Below are 19,778 nucleotides of genomic sequence, written 5' to 3' on the forward strand. Positions count from 1 at the left end.
TAGACGTTATAAAGGACAGTACAGACAGTTTGGCAGATGCCCTCTGGGAAATAAAATGAGGAGCAGCAGATTATGGGCCTAAATATCTTTAATTATATGTGAAGACACTGTTCATTTAGTACACTTACAATTAAATCTCCACACTTAGCTCCTATCGTAGAAATGATTTCTCCTTGATTACACATCACTTCAGGTAAAAGTTTCCTACATTAAAGCTTTAAAAAAGCTTAAAAAAAGTTTTAATTCATATTTTTTTACATTTCCTATGAGGGATTTTTCACTCAGTAACTCAACACTATGGCTAAACTCAAACAAATGTGTCAGAATGTTCTCTCAGTTTTACTTCATGTCAGGGGAAATTATTCAAAGTGTGCACGAACTGTAAAATAAAGTGTTACCATAATTAGTTTTGTAGTTTCTTTAGTGGCTTTCTGCATGAAAATATGTGCATATTTAAAGATTTAGTGTTGCAAGAAAAAAAAAAGCAGGATAAAAAAAATAAAAAAAGACAGTCTGAACTTTCATCAATAATAAGGCCGTTCTTCTAATATAAAATTCTCCCCTCTGTAGTGCTCTATTATTTTAAATAAAGTCACAAAAGGAAATGTGTCTCAGTAGGTTTCAATGTAGTTTTAATTTAAGCTTCAAAATATTTCACGTAACTCTTCCCTCCAAATCTGTAAGCATAAAAGTCAACCATCGGCCTCTGGTCTCCCTCTAATTGGCTAAACTGGACTTAACGGCTGTGAATCCAGCGGTCCATTTCATGAAAACATACCTACCGCTGTCCGTGACGTGACGCTGCAATAACCAGCTTACAGCGCACTTTACTCTTGATCCATAGGACACAGTAAGCACTTTAACGGTTTAGTGCCTGTGTGAGCACAAAAGTACAGTACATTCACAACACAGCGAACGTCTAGCCCAGGAGGCTGTCACAGGAAATTTCATGAACTGGTACTTTTCCTCCCCTTGCAAGAGCGAATGCTGAGGGCAAATTGCTTGTTGGTAAATACCATCCTAGCAAGTTAAAGATGACACACAGCTAAGCAAAAATTGTTCATCTGAAACTGATTGAATCGGTTTGGCAATTCTGTTTATCTTTATCAAGCATGACAGAAGGAATTTGTGGTTTTCCAAAGATACAAGGATCAGCCACAACATTAAAACCCCTCGTCTGTCTGCTCTGGATATCTGGGATGTCTTGTGGCATCTGGCACCAGGATGCCACCCTGTAGGTTGGGTGTGTGCTCAGTGGGTCGAGCCTCACTGAGATCATTGGGTACTTGTGTCATGAGTCAAATTAGTAAAGATGGAAAGATTCAGAATACAGATGTGCATACCATACCTGCGGTAAATGTATGATCATCATTGTCCCAGGCATTGCTGAGATATTTATTCGTAACATTTAAAAAACGACGTAGTTGTTTGAACAGCCAATATAAATATTCCATTGTGCACTAATTTTTTTTTAATGTTCACCTTAAACTGTTTAAAAAACAATTACTGAGTGAGTAATGTCCCAACATAAGACAGCAGCTAAGGTCAATAGCTACCTAATGACAACAAAACGGTCTAAAATTAAGTTGGACAGCGCTGATTTAAAAAATCTCGAGCAAGCAGAGTTTGTAAAACATGCATTTTAGGTGATTGCCTCAGAAATGTGAAAACAAAGCACTGTTGTCAGTGTTTGTGTTGATCAGGTTCCAGATTTGTGGACTTTCCACCGAGCTTGTTGGTTCTTGCTGTGTGAAGAGCTGTGAACAGCTGGTAGACACCTGACACTCGGCTGGAGACTACCCCACGATGCCACACACACACACACACACACACACACACACACACACACACACACACACACACACACACACACACACACACACACACACACACACACACACACACATGTGTGTGTATTTATATCCTTGTGGGGACATCTCATTGACACAATGCTTTCCCTAGCCGCTTACCCTAACCCTAACCATCAAAAATGAATGCCTAACCCTGACCCTGACCCTAAACCTAACCATAACCTAATTGTAACCCTGACACTAAAACCACATTTTGAGTCTCAAAAATGCCTTCAAACTCGTGGGGACCGGGATTTTGGTCCCCACGAGGGCTGATTGTCCCCACAAGTATAGTAAACTACCAATTTTTGGTCCCCATGAAGATGTTAATACCCGTCCACACACACACACACACACACACACACACACACACACACACACACACACACACACACACACACACACACACACACACACACACACACACACACACACACACACACAGCCTCAGACTGAGCTTACAGCTGGTTTAGCTGCTGGATTTGCTATACATAGGGGAAGTGTATTTGCACTTTCCCTCCTGTGACTTCTGAGACGTGACTGCCTTTAACCTACACATTTATAGACACATCTTACATGAGCATAACCTCGGTCTGCTGTTACCTCTCCCTGCTGCCCTTCCGTCTCCGTAACTCTTACCACATCACTGTCACTTTTACCCTGTCTCCTCTCCTTACTGTTTTGTTCATTCTCTCTGTTCCTGTGCTTTGCCTTGAGCTGCAGTCTAATGAGCAAGCGGCTGGCGTCGAGTGCCTTCTAGCTCTGTGGAGAGATAACAAGCCCATATGCTATTTACTACAGTGGACACTGCAGCAGCCGACCCATGCCAACTCGCAAACACCCTCCTAGGAACAGATACTTCCCATCAAGTCTGTAGCTGTGCCATCAAAGGAAGAGACACATTCCTGACTCTACTTTTAGCTGTTAGAGCGGCAACACACAGCAGTGAAGTGTCATAAATATTTTCCTTCAGTAAATGATAAGCAATATTATTCTCATTAGTGAGGTGTATTCATAGTGTCTCTCAGGGCTTCCGTTGAGATTAAAGAGCATGTGTATTCTTTAAACTTCAAACTGATTAAGTGATATCAAGACACTTTTCAAGACACTTTGAAATTCACCTTAACTTCAGTCGTATACCATATCTGATACAAAAGGACATCAGCTGAGAGCAATTCTGATGAGGCCTGAATCCTCTTAACTTGTCCCTCCCTCACCATTTGCGAAAAGCAGCCCTTAATCAAAAACACATCCAACAAGACATATGCTCCATAACAAGTGTTTAGCACTCTCCTGCCTCACAGAAGACTCTTTATGTAAAGCACTGCATCAGCGCCGGCGACCATATGTTGAACTGAAAACCATGCCAGACATCTGGTGGGGCAGTGGGCACTGGGAGATGAAGCAGCCAAGTAGACTCGTAAAAAAACATGAAGATGTGCATGAGCATGTAATGCATGCAAAGCACTCGATGTCTGTCAGTGATTTCTGACTTTCTCTTTAAATCACTCCAGACACACAGTGATTGTAAAATTCTTTACTGTAGCTCAAACTGAGCGTTAAGCAGTTGAGTATATATGAAGGTTTGATGATATTGATACTGTTATCTTTAATAAGTAATATTTACCAGCTTTTAGACTTATTCATTGGTTTTTAGTTTTATTTTATAGTTTTATTGTTTAATTTTGTGATGTGATGTTGCTGTATAACAGCAGGAATTTATCAGGACAAGGGAAGCACAAGTCTCTCAACTTTGTTTCTAATATGGACTATAAATAATGATTTGGATACAATGCATTATTTCCACCTCTCTCTTAGCCTGTGAGGGAGGAATATAGTAGCACACATACACATATACCAACAGAGATGAGTGTAGTTGCACTTCACTTGATTTAGTTCCCATTGACGCTTGTTTACAGAGGTGCAACAGATGTTAAGCATATAAAATACAAAGCGGTTTTCTCCAGCCAGCAATGTCCCCTGTCCTATATCTGAAAAGGGCTATGGTGCAGTAGATATGTACCCAACAAAAGTATTTCATACTTAGCAGCAGTGTTTTCTGGGGACTAGAGTAAATTCATTAGCCATGGACTTTGGTCTGTAACTCTGCAGACTGTTTGGGTCCAGGAAAAACAATAAATACAAGCTAGAGGACAGGATAAAACCCAAAGAGCATAACATGGACACTTTAAGTGACATATTTTCACTTGGTGTGCCTACCTAGGAGAACCTACAAAAAGCTACAATCATGGCTAACTCAATGCTCATGCCAGTCAGAGGTGCTCTTAAGGTTAGAGTAAGATTTTTAGTCTGCCATAGTTTCCCAGTCATTATTTATTGTATTTTTGTATTTTTTCCACCCCTTATTGAACTCTAGTTTTTATTCGTACCTGTTCCCAGTTGCCTTGTCTATAAACTCTGCTTTGGGCTTCTCTCTTTTGGCTGTTGAGTAGTATAATTTGCATGGCAGACATGTTTATGAGTCCTGTCTGCCTTTTCCAAACTATGACAGACCAACAAATGAAATCCTGCCATCCCTTGAGCCATACCGCTAGCACTTCTAAAAAGAGAATGAATAGCTTATGTGCCCACTGAAGAAAACCTTTTCTTTTTGATCTAACTGCTGACAGGAGTAGGAAGGAGAGCAGGGAAGTAGACTGCATCCAGGTCTGAGCAGTGTTGAGCTTGATACTGCTGAGCCATCAAGAGGCATCTAAAATCAGATACCGCTCATTGTGTCTGAAGTGCAGTGTGTGCTGTGAACACACACCGAAAGCCCACAGAAAGACAGTTCTTAGTATCCATGCCGATTTCTCCCCTTCATGAGCCTGGAAACATGTAAGAGGCATTGTAGAAGTCATTAATAGACCACAGCAGGAATCTACTGATATCACCAGAACAGGACGAGCAATTTCTGCTAATATCTAGCACACAGTTTTCAATAGTGCCACTTTGTGTCATGAGTACAACCTGTTTGTGCTTCTGCTCTTATAAATGAAGCGAGCGAAAGTATTAGTCTGAATAGCAGGTGGACAGCGAGTTCAGCCACCAAAAGCTACACAAATGAGTATGATTCTGAGTAATGTAACAGTCATAGACACTGATAAAAAGAAGAGCACAACCTATAAAGCACAGCAAGGGTGAAACGCTTAAAAGCACATAGGTGTAGTGCACAAGGGAGATAATCTTGAAAGGCAGTCACAAGCCCATGCATTTACTTATATAGGACATGTCCTACGTGCTGTGACACAGTCACACAGGTGCAACCTCTACACATACCTAACCTCCTGTCTACTCCTCAGAGAGAGCAAGTGGGGTCATGTTTAACTGCGCCACTCAATCCTCGCTTTCAGAGGCATTCGTGGGTGCAAGAAGAACTGTGCCAAAGGGCTGTCCATCTATTTGACAGGCTCGGGTCACACAGAGAAGATGGTGAGGGATGGAGAGAAAAGATACTGGCAGGTTCTGTAGAAGTAATGAGGGTGCGTGCAGGGCACGGAGGCAATGGAGAAGAAATAGCGGTCCTCTATATCACAAATAACGCCAGGGAGATATTGGCCAGAACTGATGGCCACTGGCTCCCCTGGTTAGTTTGTGAAATATAGCACTGCTGGCTCACCTGCAGCCCTTGTCGATACTCAGCTGTCATGCGTGTCCATGGGATGACCCCATTTAAATGCATGAGAGGACCTCTCGCAGCCAGCACAAATAAAATTAAAGGAGGCTGCAGTTTTATTAAAAACTTTTTTTTTTTTAAAGAATCAGTCTAAGCAACGTAAGCTGCAGCAGCCCAGGGAGAAAAAGCGAATGGTAAATTGTTGCTTTCATTAAAACTTCAAGGAGTCAGTTTCATTATAAAGGTTCAAAGGCAATGAAAAAAAGTGTGTGGCTGCTTTATCCCACAGTCTCTCTCTGTCTTTTTCCTCTTCTTCCTCGACTTGGATGGAATAATGGACAGTGTGACAACTACTTGTAATTTTGTCCCTGAAGCGTTTTTGTATATGCATGCGTGTATAGCTGCCGATCTGCTATAGTGCTCACGACAGACATAATGAGGCATGGCGGGGCTTACTGTTGCCCTTCACCAAGCCAGTGCTTCTGCAGAGGTTTTAAAGTGCTTTCACACTAAATGCTTACTTCCGAACTTCCTCTTATTATTAAGAATGTTTAGAGGCTAAAATTAGTTGAGTGCGATAGCGATGTGCAGTTCAAATGTGTTTAAACCGGCAACTCGACATGAATAATTGATAAAGGGTTGTTCTAAATGTATGAATAGTTGCTCTTGACAAGGTAGTGTCAATTATCACAGCTAAAGGCTGGAGTTGATGTGGAAGTATCCACCTTAAAGTGCTGGCTCCAAAGTGCTGCAGATCAAAATTAAAGTAACAGGAAAAGAGAATTGGTAAAAATACGACATCTGGAATGTTTTGAACTAAAATTAACTGCTTATTTTACTTCTGAATGAACAGTGATTTGTCTCCAGAAAGAAATAGTTGCAGTAGTTCTGCATCTTTGTGATTAAAGAGTTAATCACACGAATGCAGCACGAAATTCCAAATTTTCCAGATCTGAACTTGCGTGAAAAAGCGTTTGCGCCCTTCCTGATTTCCTATTTTTTGTATGTTTGTCACACTTTAATCCTAAAAACTTGATTCTGTTCATCTGGACTGAAACTAAAACCACTGGCTGTGAGGTCAGTTTCTTGATCATTAATCTGCAAATGGATGGTTGGATGATTGAGTATGTGTCAAGACATCACACTTAAATGTTTCACATCATCAAACAAATTAAAATATTAGACAAATATAAGACAAGTAAACACAAAATGCAGTTTCTAAATTAAGGTGTTTTTTATTGGGGGTGACCTACATGGTACTGTGTGAAAAAGTGATTTCACCCAAACCAAACAACTTGTGCCAACCTTAGCAGCAGGGTTTTCGAGCATGAACTGCCTTTTCAAGGTCATGCCACATCATCTCAATTGGGTTCAGGTCAGGACTTTGACTAGGCCACTCCAAAGTCTTCATTTTCCTTTCCTTAAGCCATTCAGAGGTTGACTTAATGGTTTGTTTTGGATCATTGTCCTGTTGCAGAACCCACGAGCACTTCAGCTTAAGGTCATGAACAGATTGCTGGACATTCTCCTTCAGGATGTTTTGGTAGACAGCAGAATTCATGGTTCCATTTGTTTTCCATGGTTTCCTTTTCTGAAATGCTGTGTAATGGGACACACACCTTCCAGAAAGTTCAACTTTAGTCTCGCAGTCCACAGAGTATTTTCCCAAACGTCTTGGGGATAATCAAGATGTTTTCTGGCAAAACTGAGACCAGCCTTGGAACTCTGCCATGCAGGCCATTTTCTCCCAGTCTCTTTCTTATGTTAGAGTCATTGACACTGACCTTAACTGAGGCAGTTCTTTGGATGTTGTTCTGGGGTCTTTTGTGACCTCTTGGATGAGTCATTTCTTTAGTCATTAATTTTTGTCAGTCACTCCTGGGAAGGCTCACTTCAATCACTTTTTCAGGCAGGGCCATGTAGGTTTAGAACACCCCCACCCGCCCTTAATAATAAACACCATTAAGAAACTGCATGTTGTTTTTTCTAGTTTAATCTTTGTCTAATATTTAAATTTTTTTTGATGATCTGAAACATAAGTGTGACAAAATACAAAAAAATTGAAACTCAAGAAGAAGCAAACACTTTTCCACACCAAAGTATACACATCAAAAATGTTGCATTTTTGTGAAAAAAACTTCCATATTTGTTTGAGCTCTTGTTGGCAGAGTTAGGACCACATAAGAGAAACCATTTTAAAGAGCTGATTTACCCGGAGAAGCGTCTAAGTGTCTGAGCTAAAATAGTATTATTTTACCATCTCTATATCATTATATATTCAGTACCGTTTTGAGCTACGAGTGCACTTGCTGCCAAATGCATGGTCTGATTTATCAGATCTTTTTATTCGAATCCAAAAAATCAAGCTATAAATAAAAATAAATGTTGCAAATTTATCCAGAGAAATTACGCCATCAGTGTGATCAGCTGCATTATAAATAGGTAAGTCTGACAAATATTTTTAACACATGAAAAATTTGAACAGATTTGATGGCAAATTTTAGGCCTCTGGTGGTTAAAGGCCTTTAAAGTACCTTTAGATAGTACTGATTTTGCTACACATCTCTCACCACAATGTAGCTAAAGTAGCAACTGGTTAGCCCGTAAGTGCACTGGTTGGTATTTCTAGTAAACTTACTAGTGTTCTACACTAACATATGCCACAAACTGTAAGGTGAAACTCTGTGTATGTCAAAGCACATCTATAAGTCAAATCTACAGTTTTTGTGTCATTATTTTTGGTCTTGTTTCTTTCACTTTTCCTTTGACATCATTTCAGGTAGCAGACAAGTTGATATACCCCACACAGAGTAGTAAAAGCACTACATAAGTACTAGTCCATTTCCAATTTTGTCCCACATCACACATCCAAGTCTAGTCATGACAGATGGCCGTCCCTTCCTTTGCCTGCCTCTTATTGTTAAGAGGGATTTCTTCCTTCCTTTAGTTGCCAAGTGCTTGCTCATAGGGGTTCATCTGATTGTTGGAGTTTTCTCTCTAACACCACTAACACTCAAGAGTCTTTGCTTTGGAATATAAAGCACCTTAAGGCAACTGTTACTGTGAAACGGTGCTATATAAATGAAACTGAATTCAATACTATGAAGCCTGGTGTATACCATCAGAAAAATATAATTTGTGCTAAAGAGCCATATTTCATGTGTCCCTTTGTGACTTTAAAGACCTTGATGTGCAGTAGGATTGTCTTGTGAAGCTGCTGTAGACACTGTGGAGCTTTTACTGGAAGAAATTTTGTTGATGTGTTTTTCTTTAGTTAGTCAGAGCTTCATTCTTTCTCTTTTTTTCAGATGGGTAAAGAGGAATCATCCAGTAGAAAGAATGTAGTCTGCTCTCCATGGCTGGGGGCAGTACAAGCAATAATGTGTATGTGGGTGTGATCATGGTGTTGAAGCAGTGGAGCCAGACAGACTGCCGATATCTAGAATTAATGAAAGCAATGCACTACCTAATCCACTCTAAACCATCACATTTCTTTCAGTTCAGTCTTTCCATCTCTCTTGTCTCTCTGTGTAACCCTATGGTTAGTGAGAGAGGAGGTAACAAAACACCTCGGTAACTGCATAGATAAGGGGTGGTCTGAGATGAATAAGTGGGAGGGCTGTGCAGAGAAAAGAACAAGGAGGACTTGAGATGGGACGTGGTGAAGAGGAAGATAGTGGGTAGATGGCTTCACAGGCACCACCGAAAGCTTCTGATTGTCCCATGATAATTGTAAAAAGGTCAGTCCTCCTCCTCGCCCAGAATGTGGAGCAAAAGATATGTGCAAACACAGAGACACACATACATATGAGTCTGCACACTCTCTCCTGTCCTCTCCTGCTAGCGTGCTCTTTAGAGTGACACAGCTGGCTTTGGAGAGTTCTGCGGATTAGCTCTTTAAATATCACGGCATTGTGATACAAAGATGGAAGACATGAAAGGAAGAAAGCCTGGATAAGTGCTGAAGACGGGAGCATTTGATGGTTGATCTTAGTCAGGAAGTCAGTGATCCTGAGACTAGATAAAGGTTGTTTCTTGTGGCTAAGTTAGAGTCAGTAATAATGTTAAGGCTCATAATATTAAAAACAAAGCTTTTGCTAGATAGAAAATAAAGGTTAAAGCAACCAACATGCCAGAGTGGAATGGTGGTCGATACCAAAAAAGGTGTTCTTTGAGCTCCTTTTTTACACAGAGTGAATAAAACTCCAACACTGCACTCCCCCCCCCCCCCTCCCACACACACACACACACACACACACACACACACACACACACACACACACACACACACACACACACACACACACACACACAACATCCTGTTGTTGTTTAATTCTGCCAGCTCTCTGTGCTCCAGAACAAGTGTCTGCAGTACATTAACATGTGCCACTTCTCAGTGGACGCAACATATTAAAATGAGATCACAGCAGCCAGGGAACAGCTGTTTATAGGACTATTCAATTTGTCTACTATTTTATAGTCATTCTGTCTCTGTGACATTTATGAATGAATAATGCCATATGTCTTGGAGGGATACCTGCTCGCAAGGAAGGCTTGGGCGATAACTTGTAGCTTGAAGAGATAATTAAGACTGCCTGGCTAGACTAGTTTTGGTCATACACCCAACAATAATAACACTTACAAAGCTGCACTGAAAACTAAGCAAGAACATGCAGTTCAGCGAACAGAATTTGCAGTCTTAAGTGAATTGCTTAGCTGGTTGCTGTCAGATGGATAACAATCACAATATTTTTTTTAAAAAGATATTAATGGCTTGATTTATGTCATAAAGGTCAATGCAAATTCTAAACTGCTGACTCTTGCTCAAAAACTACAGTATGAGATCAATGCTGATTCAAATCAGCTGATTAAGCATGATCATGACTAGAGTGAGAAAGGGAAGATAAAAAAAAACAGAAGAAAACAAAAATAAGTAACCAAAAGAGCAGCTGGAGACTAACACACGATCAATAATATTGACAGACTTGAAGGAATATGGGAAACATCCAAGACACCCCAGCATGCACGTAGATACACATGGATTTATTGCATAATCACTAACATTAGGAAAGAGCAAGTCAAAGTCAGTCCAGCTGTTATGCCTCATTTAGTGTGGGATGCACAAGCCAACGGAATGACTTTCGATCTACTTGTGGTTAGTGATTACGCCAATGATCTGAAGCACTGAACACTGAAAGCTGAACCACATGCTGGCTGTGGACAACTGTTGAAACAGCACGTCAAATGTTGGATACACAAGTGGACATCAGAGTTCAACAAGCTTGAACATTTCTGATTGTGGGGTCAGCAGCTGCTGGAGGACTCGGTTGCAGTGCCGACTAAATAAAATAAAAGTTCCAGCCGTGTGGAACGAGTATTACAAGACGACCTCATGAGATGAATGAATCACTCCCTGGCCTCTGCATTTTATGAAATACATTAGCATAGCATAGTAGGAGTTGCTGAATTTGCTAAAACAGTGCTGCTGTAGATCTGGTTGCATAAAAGGCTACAAGAAAATTACTGGCATGGGGATTTAGGCTATATTTAGGTTTATGTCTCTTTTCATGTGGTACTTTCTCAAATATTAATTGTACTTTGCACTGCACCTCCTCCTTTTTTTGATTCACAGAATATCTGGTTTAATTGCTGAAAATACTGTAGTAGTGAGATTTAGGCCCAGAACTTTTTGAGGCGGTTCTTTTGGACTAAATGCTTGCTAACAATAACAGTACATGTGCTATAAAAAAACATAACCACACTTTGGTCACATCAAATCAAACAGTCAAGGGTTTCGGGTGTCACAATCCCAAATTATCTCTGAAAATGTTCATCCACACTTTTAATACAGCCCATCCAAAAGAAACAGACAAGCAAATGTCCAGTTTAAAGAACTACTATCACTTTTTCACATAAGGTTTAGAAACGTTTTTTCCTTAGTAAATTAAATCAGTGTCCTAAAAACACATTTTGTATTTACTCAGGTTATATTTGTCTAATATTAACCCTTTCACGCATATTGGTCACTACAGTGGGCAGTTATTCAAAGGCTGTTTTCTTGTATTTGTGTCAGTGTTGATGGTATACTTGCACATAAACCACTACACTGGTCACTGATGTGTCACTCCATACCCTGCCACCCACTGGTTGTTTAATGTTACTATATATGTATGACATGTTTCATTGTAATTATTGTTATTTAACCCTTTCATGCATGAATTAGGACAACCTCAATCAGTATTTTTTCTCAAGTATATTTATTCATCTTTTCATGCTTAAAAATGAATAAAAATGATGAAAAAAAATCCTGATTGAGGTTGTCATAATTCATCCATGAAAGGGTTAAAATTTGTTTGACAATGTGAAACATTTAAGTGTGACAAATATGCCAAAATTAAGAAATCAGGAACGGAGAAAATCCTTTTTACAGCACTGTAGGCATACAATACTGATGCTGTTTATTTTCCAAAGTCTAAAAAGCTATAGCCATAAATGCCCTTGATCACTGATTTGTCTTTATTTGTACCAATCCTGCCTCTTTATTCTGCCACAAAGGAACAGACACTATCCATGGCAAGAACAAGAAAAATAAATTGCAGGTAGTACCTGCTTATTTTTTAAAGAGGCTATTCAGTAAAAAATACGGCACATGCTCCATCAATCACAGAGACAACACTTTTTACTTTCCTGATTCCTCTCTATTGTACCCACTGCTATTTATATGAACTACAATGTTCAACAACACAGGGGAAGTTAAGAAAATATGTTTTTTTTAAAAGAATGTTCATATATATTGTATTTACAAACAAAATATCTCTTTTTTTTAATCATATCACATATTTATTTGAACACGATGCATGCTGTTTGATTATCCTTTACAACTGTGTTGTGTCTGCTCACTATCTCACCCTTTTGCTCTTATCTTATTTTGTTCCACTGCTTGCTGTTCACTGTCATTTAAGTTGTTTAATGGTATCAGGGAAATTGATAGTGAGCAAGTCAGAAGCATTATGCCAGGTGCTTCCTGATTCCCCATTACATGCAAGGTGTCCTTTAACATTGGTGCTCTGACGTTCCAGTCATGGGTACTTTGGTCACTGAGAAGTAATGACCACATTTTTCAGATGTTAAAAACCCTTATATGGAGGTTGTTTCCTTGTTGACCTTGGTTTTTATTTATCACTTGCTGGATAGGGTTCGGCCCTTAATACTACTGCAAATATGCTTAGTTAGCTTTAAGCTCTAAAATCAATACAGTCTTGGTAAGGGTCATAGTTTAAAGCAATCCTGCTGATTCACAAAATGATGAGTTGAGATCACGTTCACTTAACCCAAGGACACCTTGTGTGTAAATAAGCTGACTGAGTAAAAATTCAAAATACCAACAGAAATGGTACAAAAAAAGGAAATTATGAGGGCAGCATCTGAGGGTCACTCAATATCCCAAATTTCCCTTATTCCTGTAAGATTGAAGAAAACCTTAGATTATTTGTTATGACAGTGTTTTTAAAGGAAAAAGTTGTTAAACTTTTTAGAATGTCAAATATTTGCCTTCAGAGAAAATATACTGCCTCCTTCCATGCTTTAGTTGTTAATTGGTATTATTAATGAAGTAAGCAGTTTCTATGGGCTTCGGACAGGGTTTTTTTTTTACATTGTGGATTTCATCTTTAACAAAACCCTACAAACCGTTTCCCTCAGGGACTGCTATTAGATCTATATACATCTAAAGTGTACTTTTTCTTAGTTGTTGAAGTGGTGGAGAATTTCGCTTGAACTCTATGCACACTCCAAAAAACCCAGCAGTGCAGAGCAGATGTAATTTAATATTAGTTATATAAGGTTCAAGTTCAAAGTCTGTCAAGTGTACATGATTAGATAAAACCTCTCCACAGGCTATGAGAAAGTGAATCAGGTAGGATTTTATATGAAATGTAAGATATTCTGAATCTAATATTAATCTGCATTTGTACAGGGAGAGAAATAATTAAATATCTTAATTTTAATGGATACAGACAAAAAACCCCAAGGAAAACATGTAAAAGTTATGAATTGATTTGCATGTCATTGAATAAAATATAATATATATCACCTAGCAAAACACAATTTGTTGGCAAACACAGCGGTAGGAAGTTTCTTGTAGTTGGTTACCTCGTTTGCTCACATCTCAGGAGGGATTTTGGTCCACTCTCGTCTTTACAGAAACTCTCTAAATCCTTCAAATTTCTTGGCTGCTGTTTGGCAATTTAAAGCTTCAGCTCAGTCCACAGATTTCCTATGCGATTAACCTTGGAGGGCACTCCATGACCTTTATGTGTTTCTTTTTTAGCCACTCCTTTTTTGCCTTGCTGTAATTTTGTGGGTCATTGTCAAGCTAGAAAACGCATCCATAACATATCTTTAGTGTTCTGGTCTAGGGAAAGATGTCCTTGTTTGAGATCTTATGATACATGGTCCCTCAATGCAGTGAACTCATCCTGCCCTTAGCAGAAAAACATCTCCAAAGCATCATGTTTCCACCTCTGTGCTTGACTGTAGGAACAGTGTTCTTGTGATGGTCTTGTAACCCATTCCAGCCTTGTGCAGGTCTACAATCTTGTCCCTGGCAGTCTTTGACAGCTCTTTGGTCTTGCCCATGATGGTGGAGTGGAAGACGGGGCATCAAATACTTATTTCACTCAATGACATGCAAATCAGTTCATAACTTCTATCTAATGTGTTTTTTTTCTGGATTTTTGTTGATATCCTTTCTCTCTAAAATATTACAGATTGTTCGATTCCTTCTAAATGAGCAAACTTACACATTTAGCAGGAGATCAAATAATTATTTTCCACACTGCAAATCTACATTCAATCACATACACACTCTTTTAAGTAGCTTAAGGAGCCATTAAACTTTCAAATCATAAAGTCTTATGTCTTAGACTGGCCGATCAACCAAATTCTGTGTTTCATAAAAATCAAATTGGACTGGGGTGAAAAGCCCGCCCTTATATTACGATTCTTTTCATGTGCAGTGACCCTGCTTCCTGGTATCGCTCGTCTGAGCCCCGCGAGTCTGCCACTTTTTCATCCACCGCAAATTTACTTTGTCTGATCATTTGTTTTCCAATTACGACCCTGTCCCTGCTAGCAGAAAATTGTCAGCTTTGGTTATGTGAACCTGCTCTTGGGTCTGTAACCAGCGGCAATGTTTGATGCTTGGAACATTTTCATACCCATTAAAAGATGAAGGCGGGGTGAATTATTATCCCGCAGAGCTGATTGGGTTTTGTGGGGGTTGCTGTAGGTTGCTGCTTGTAATGTCATTATAGTACCACAAACAAAGAGACATTGTCCTGTCCTCTTAGTAAACAACTAAAGTTAGAGTACAAAAAGAGTGGACAAAACTAGCAAAAGCTGAACTTAAATAAGCAGTCGGATATTTGCAAATCAGAATCGAACTTACACCTAGTTAACCTGTATGCTGCATTCACTTGTTTGAGCACATCTACGCTCATTATTTGACCAAAATTTCAAAGTAAATAAAAAGTCCCAGTATTTGTTCACAGTAACACATTCACTGTAATTGCCAGAAACCTACGCCTTCAGCGCTGCAAGGCAATTTAGATGAAAGATGCTGAAGTGAACCTAAAGGAGAAGATTACACCCACACAGCAGGGAAATACAATAGATGAGCATAACAATGGCATCAACACTGAATGGGACTTTGAGAGGCAGAGCAAAGGACAAAATAGCAGGGAATGAAAGCAACAGAATCAATGTTTGGCCATAACCATCGCATTAGCTGTGATGAATGAGACCGCCGTCAGAAACTCTGTAAGCCGGCACAGGACGTTCCAATGATCAAGCAGTGAATAATCGGACACAATGGATTCTGGGAAGGAGAGGCAATTTGCTGCCATGGATCCCAGAAGAGCAGCATCAATTCACATATTGACCTTTAAAAATGCTGTTAATGGATGATATCTTCAGTTCATAGCTGGATGAGAAGTTCTTCAGTAGACTATTGTGTGTGGTGAAATTGCACTGTGATGCATTTCATCCACTGACAGCCTGTAGCATTTATCTGCGGTTGGGTTTCACATCTCACAGTAAGGAGGTTCAAAATGGAGAGGGCAGTTAAAAAAAACATACTCCAGCACTGGTGAAATGGATTGAGCTGCAACATTAAATGTATCAAAGTACAAACTGTATACAACACTCCATCAACATTTACTGTCACTTTTTGGGTGACGGACAGCTGAGAAGCTCAGACATTCACAGCTTGAAGAAAAAGCATGCAAAAATTCAACCCCCACATTCATGCAAGCAAACAAGGACACCATAGGAAATCCAATTTTGAGATCTCATTCTGCATGCATGTATAAAATAGACTCTTTCAAAAAGAAAATTCTGTCAACCAGCTGTGGCTTTGAAATAGTCAAACTGAGAGACTTGGCATTTTGATCGATAATAAACTCTCCTTTTTGCCCTTGATGCACAACTCCGTGTTTGTATTGCTCTTATTGTTTTATAAGTGATTCATAAAAGAAAAGCAACTTACGGATTTAAACAAGGCTTGAAAAGGCCAACCGTTACCCTGAAAAAGTGTGCAGCTGCTGTATAACAGCCAAGTTTGAACATCAGAATGAATGTTTTAACGAGACTGTTATCGCCAAGATTATTTTCTGGCTGTGATTTGCTTTTCTGAGACAGTGTGTAGATATATATAGGCAGGAAAAACTACAGGCAGAGAAATTATGTTGCAAATGCTTAAGGGCATAATAAGACAAAGAAAATCATAATAAATACCTGAATTCGACCGTTAAGTGGTAATTTTAGAAAGAAAATCCTTGGATTTTCAAATTCAGTATTTTGATGTAACGTAACCTAATATTCTGTCTTATCAGAGGTTTGCTGGTACTGTATGACAATAACACAGCTAGTGCAGACAAAATATCATTTACCGCTTTTCACTGTAATTTTAAATATGACACCCAAAGACATGTTAGTACAAGTGAGTTAGGACATCAAAGTAAACCCATCAGAGAAATAACAAAAACTTTAGGAGTGGCCAAATCAAGAATCTGCATTCTTAAAGAGAATGAAGGCATTGGCCAGTTCAAGTGTATGATGACAAAATTATTTCTATGCTTAAGAAAAATAGCTTTCCAAAACAATCCAAGTGAGGATATATACAGGAAGTAGGTGTATCAACGTCAAGGTCTACAATCAAGAGACACCTTCATGAATGGAAACAATGAGGGTATACAACAACATGCAAACCACTGATTACACTCTTTGGGCATGCAAAGAGTGTAGTAGAACTGGCCACTAGTGTTCATTGATGTTGTGACTCCTGACAGATTGTACAATGCTGCCCACATTCAGCCAAATAATTCAAAAATGATTGCAAAAGCTACCCAAGAGTTTCATGAGGCAGATAAGTGTGATATTCTTAAATGGGCAAGTCAGTCACACCTGATTTTAACTCAACAGAGAATGCCTTACAGTTAGTAAATACAAAACTGAATGCAGAAAGACCCACAAATAAGGAACAGTGGCTGCAGTAAAGGCCTGGCAGAGGATAACAAAGGAGGAAGCACAGCAGCTGGTGATATCCATGGGTTTTAAACTTCACACAGTCTCTGACTACAACAGATTTTCATCCAAATAACAATATTTGTATTTGAAGCTATATTAGTTTGTCCTATAGCTTTGGAGCCTCTGAAAATGGTGGACTATAAACAAAAATGCCTTCAATTCAATTCAATTTCTAAACACAAAAGGCAATACTTTTGTCAAACACCTTGAAGTAAAGCTGAAAGTCTGCATTTCAGTTTCAACTTGTTTCTTTGACTTAAAAATCGATTGTGGTGTGATCTGGGAGCACTCACTTTTCTTTAGCAGCAAACAAAATTTACTCCTGCTTTATCTGTTATTTCGTTTTCAGACATTATAGCACATCTAAGGTCATTATTAATTTGTTTTAAGCACCACAGCCATTTCCTGATATCTAAGTTGTATGTGCCATGTAATTGAACTAGGATGTTCTATGTTGAGACAATTAGTCAAGTTTTAAGCCACAAATTCAAAATTAGTTAATAAATTTATGTATGGGTCTGACTATCAGCAGATATAGCTTCCCAGCGCCTACAGGGACCATTCACATATCCAGTTAAAAAAGGGGAGTAATGAACAGCTTAACATGACTGTGCATTGAGGCTTATACCTTTTCGTCAGGCCTCTCAGCTAGAAAAAGTTGATGATTTCACAGAATTGTTTCTTCTGTAATCTCATGAGCCTAAAGCCTCGTACCCACAGGAAAACTTCAAAAAAACTAGATTTAATAGGGAAAAATATCACCGTTTCTCACTCTTCCTGATTACCTTCTGCTCTCATCTTTGCAGCTGTCCCAATTAAAGAGACACAACTTCACATTCTTTGAAGTGAAAAACTGCTTAAGATTTTTAAGTGCACTTAAGACTCAGCTGAAGTAAAACAAGGCATGCTGTTTCTATGGCCGACATTTCCAACATATAGTTTAAGAAAATCCTCACAAAATGTATTCCTGTAATTTGCTTTCCAGACACCATACAAAACAAATGCAATAACAATGACTTATTGCATTAACATTTATGTATGCTGCTTGTGAACTCTTGGACAAAGACTTCATTAGATATTTAAAATATACTTTTAAGTGTGCAATACATTGACAGGGGCAATTCACGCATGTTCACGTTCTGCCTTGCAGCAGGAGTTTGGAGCTTACCTTGTACAATGAGGTAGACCTGTGAGGTCTTGGGCTGCTGCTTAGTCTGTATGGAGCAGGTGTACGAGCCTTCATCATACACATCCACCTAACACATTAAAACAGAATATTAGTTATTAGTGTAAAACAACATTTAATTGGTTGCGACAATGCTACTGGGAGAATGTGTACATTTTAAATAGATGATATCTTTTTCCCAAGAGCAAACGCATATAGTAAATACATTAAGAAAAAAGCAAAAAAGAAACGTGGGTGGTAGATGTTAATTTAAATGAACAGATAAATATTGGATTGTTGTATGTTAACATACAGGAAAATGTATTTACACGTATGTTTGACTGTTTAAACGACCATTTCAATTGTCCATTTTCTAAAAAAATATAAGTGTACTGCTACGTTTATTGGCCAGACACTGTCCACCCCCACTGAGTGGACAATGAAATGTTGGTAATGTTGGCATGACTTTTTTCGATTGAATATGTACCCATATATTTAAAGATTAAAACTTTAATTTATCTTGTTCTGATTGCAGCTACACAGTACATGTCGATAACATGCACCTGAAAAAAATGCACGCTAGAAATCCCATTTCCCTAAGTATATTTATACTGTTATTTATCTGACATTAAATGTACAATATACCCACTAACAACTGAAAACTTAGTCATAAGTTAACGTGCCAAATGATATCAAATGATGATGTTCTAAACATCATAATTAGGAGACATCAAAATGTAGTAAATTAAATATTTAGAAAATTAGATGTTACTGTTGTGAAATTAAAATGAGGAGATTCTTAAAGAGGTCTTCTGTGCAAGAATGCTACAAGTGGGTTATTTCAGCTTGTAGGCGGTTACTAGGCAACTTGATACTGTCATAATTATTAGGGTACCTGGGACGTTGAGTCAGTGTTTTGTGTTTTTGGTTGTTTGAGTCTTGTTTATTCATAATTGTTTTCTCTGTGTGAATTTTTTCCTAGTTGCATTTCTGTATTTGTAGTTCAGATTGTCTAGTTAGTTATTAGGTCCCTTTTCATGCCCTGGTCTCGCCTTCGTGTCCTGTTTGTCTTGGTCTTGCCTCTGTGTGTCTTCTGTCAGGTCAGTCTAGTCTTCATGTTTATCTGCCTGTTTCCCTGGTCATGTCTCTGTGTGTCCCTCTCTCGTTCCTTGCTCTCTCGTCCTCTCTCTCCTCACTTTTTTCCCAGTGTTTCATCTGTCTCATACTTCCTGTTTTAGTTTGACAGTCTCTTGTCTGGTGTGTGTCATGTTCAGCTGTCTTGTTAGTTAGATTATGTTCAGCTGTGTTCCCCCATGTGGTTTGTTCCTTTGTTTGACCTTGTGTCATGATCCTGGGTCATTTTGACCCAGCGTTTTGTGTTTCCTTGGAGTTCACTTTGTGCCTTGTGTTTATTCTGATTTTGTAGTAGTTTAGGGTTGAATCTGGAGCTCAGTGTTTATCAGCCCTACCTGTGTCTGTCCTCGGTGCTCTGTTCATGTCCCCGTGTGGTGTTGTAAATCAGTCTGTGTGTTTCCTGCTTTACTTTGAAGGCTCGTGTTCT

General features: G+C 38.9%; 1 protein-coding gene across 2 annotated transcripts in view; it reads right to left on the bottom strand.

Moving 5' to 3' along the window:
- lsamp (limbic system associated membrane protein) overlaps positions 1-19,778 on the bottom strand; it is a 443,552-nt gene that overhangs the window by 51,304 nt on the left and 372,470 nt on the right. For both annotated transcript variants that reach the window (XM_063494225.1, XM_063494224.1), the window contains one exon: positions 18,221-18,308. In XM_063494225.1, coding sequence (XP_063350295.1) covers positions 18,221-18,308 — 88 coding nt within the window. The remainder of the gene's footprint in view (positions 1-18,220; positions 18,309-19,778) is intronic.

The sequence above is a fragment of the Pelmatolapia mariae genome, linkage group LG14 (assembly GCF_036321145.2).
Source record: "Pelmatolapia mariae isolate MD_Pm_ZW linkage group LG14, Pm_UMD_F_2, whole genome shotgun sequence".
NCBI classification, from domain to species: Eukaryota; Metazoa; Chordata; class Actinopteri; order Cichliformes; family Cichlidae; genus Pelmatolapia; species Pelmatolapia mariae.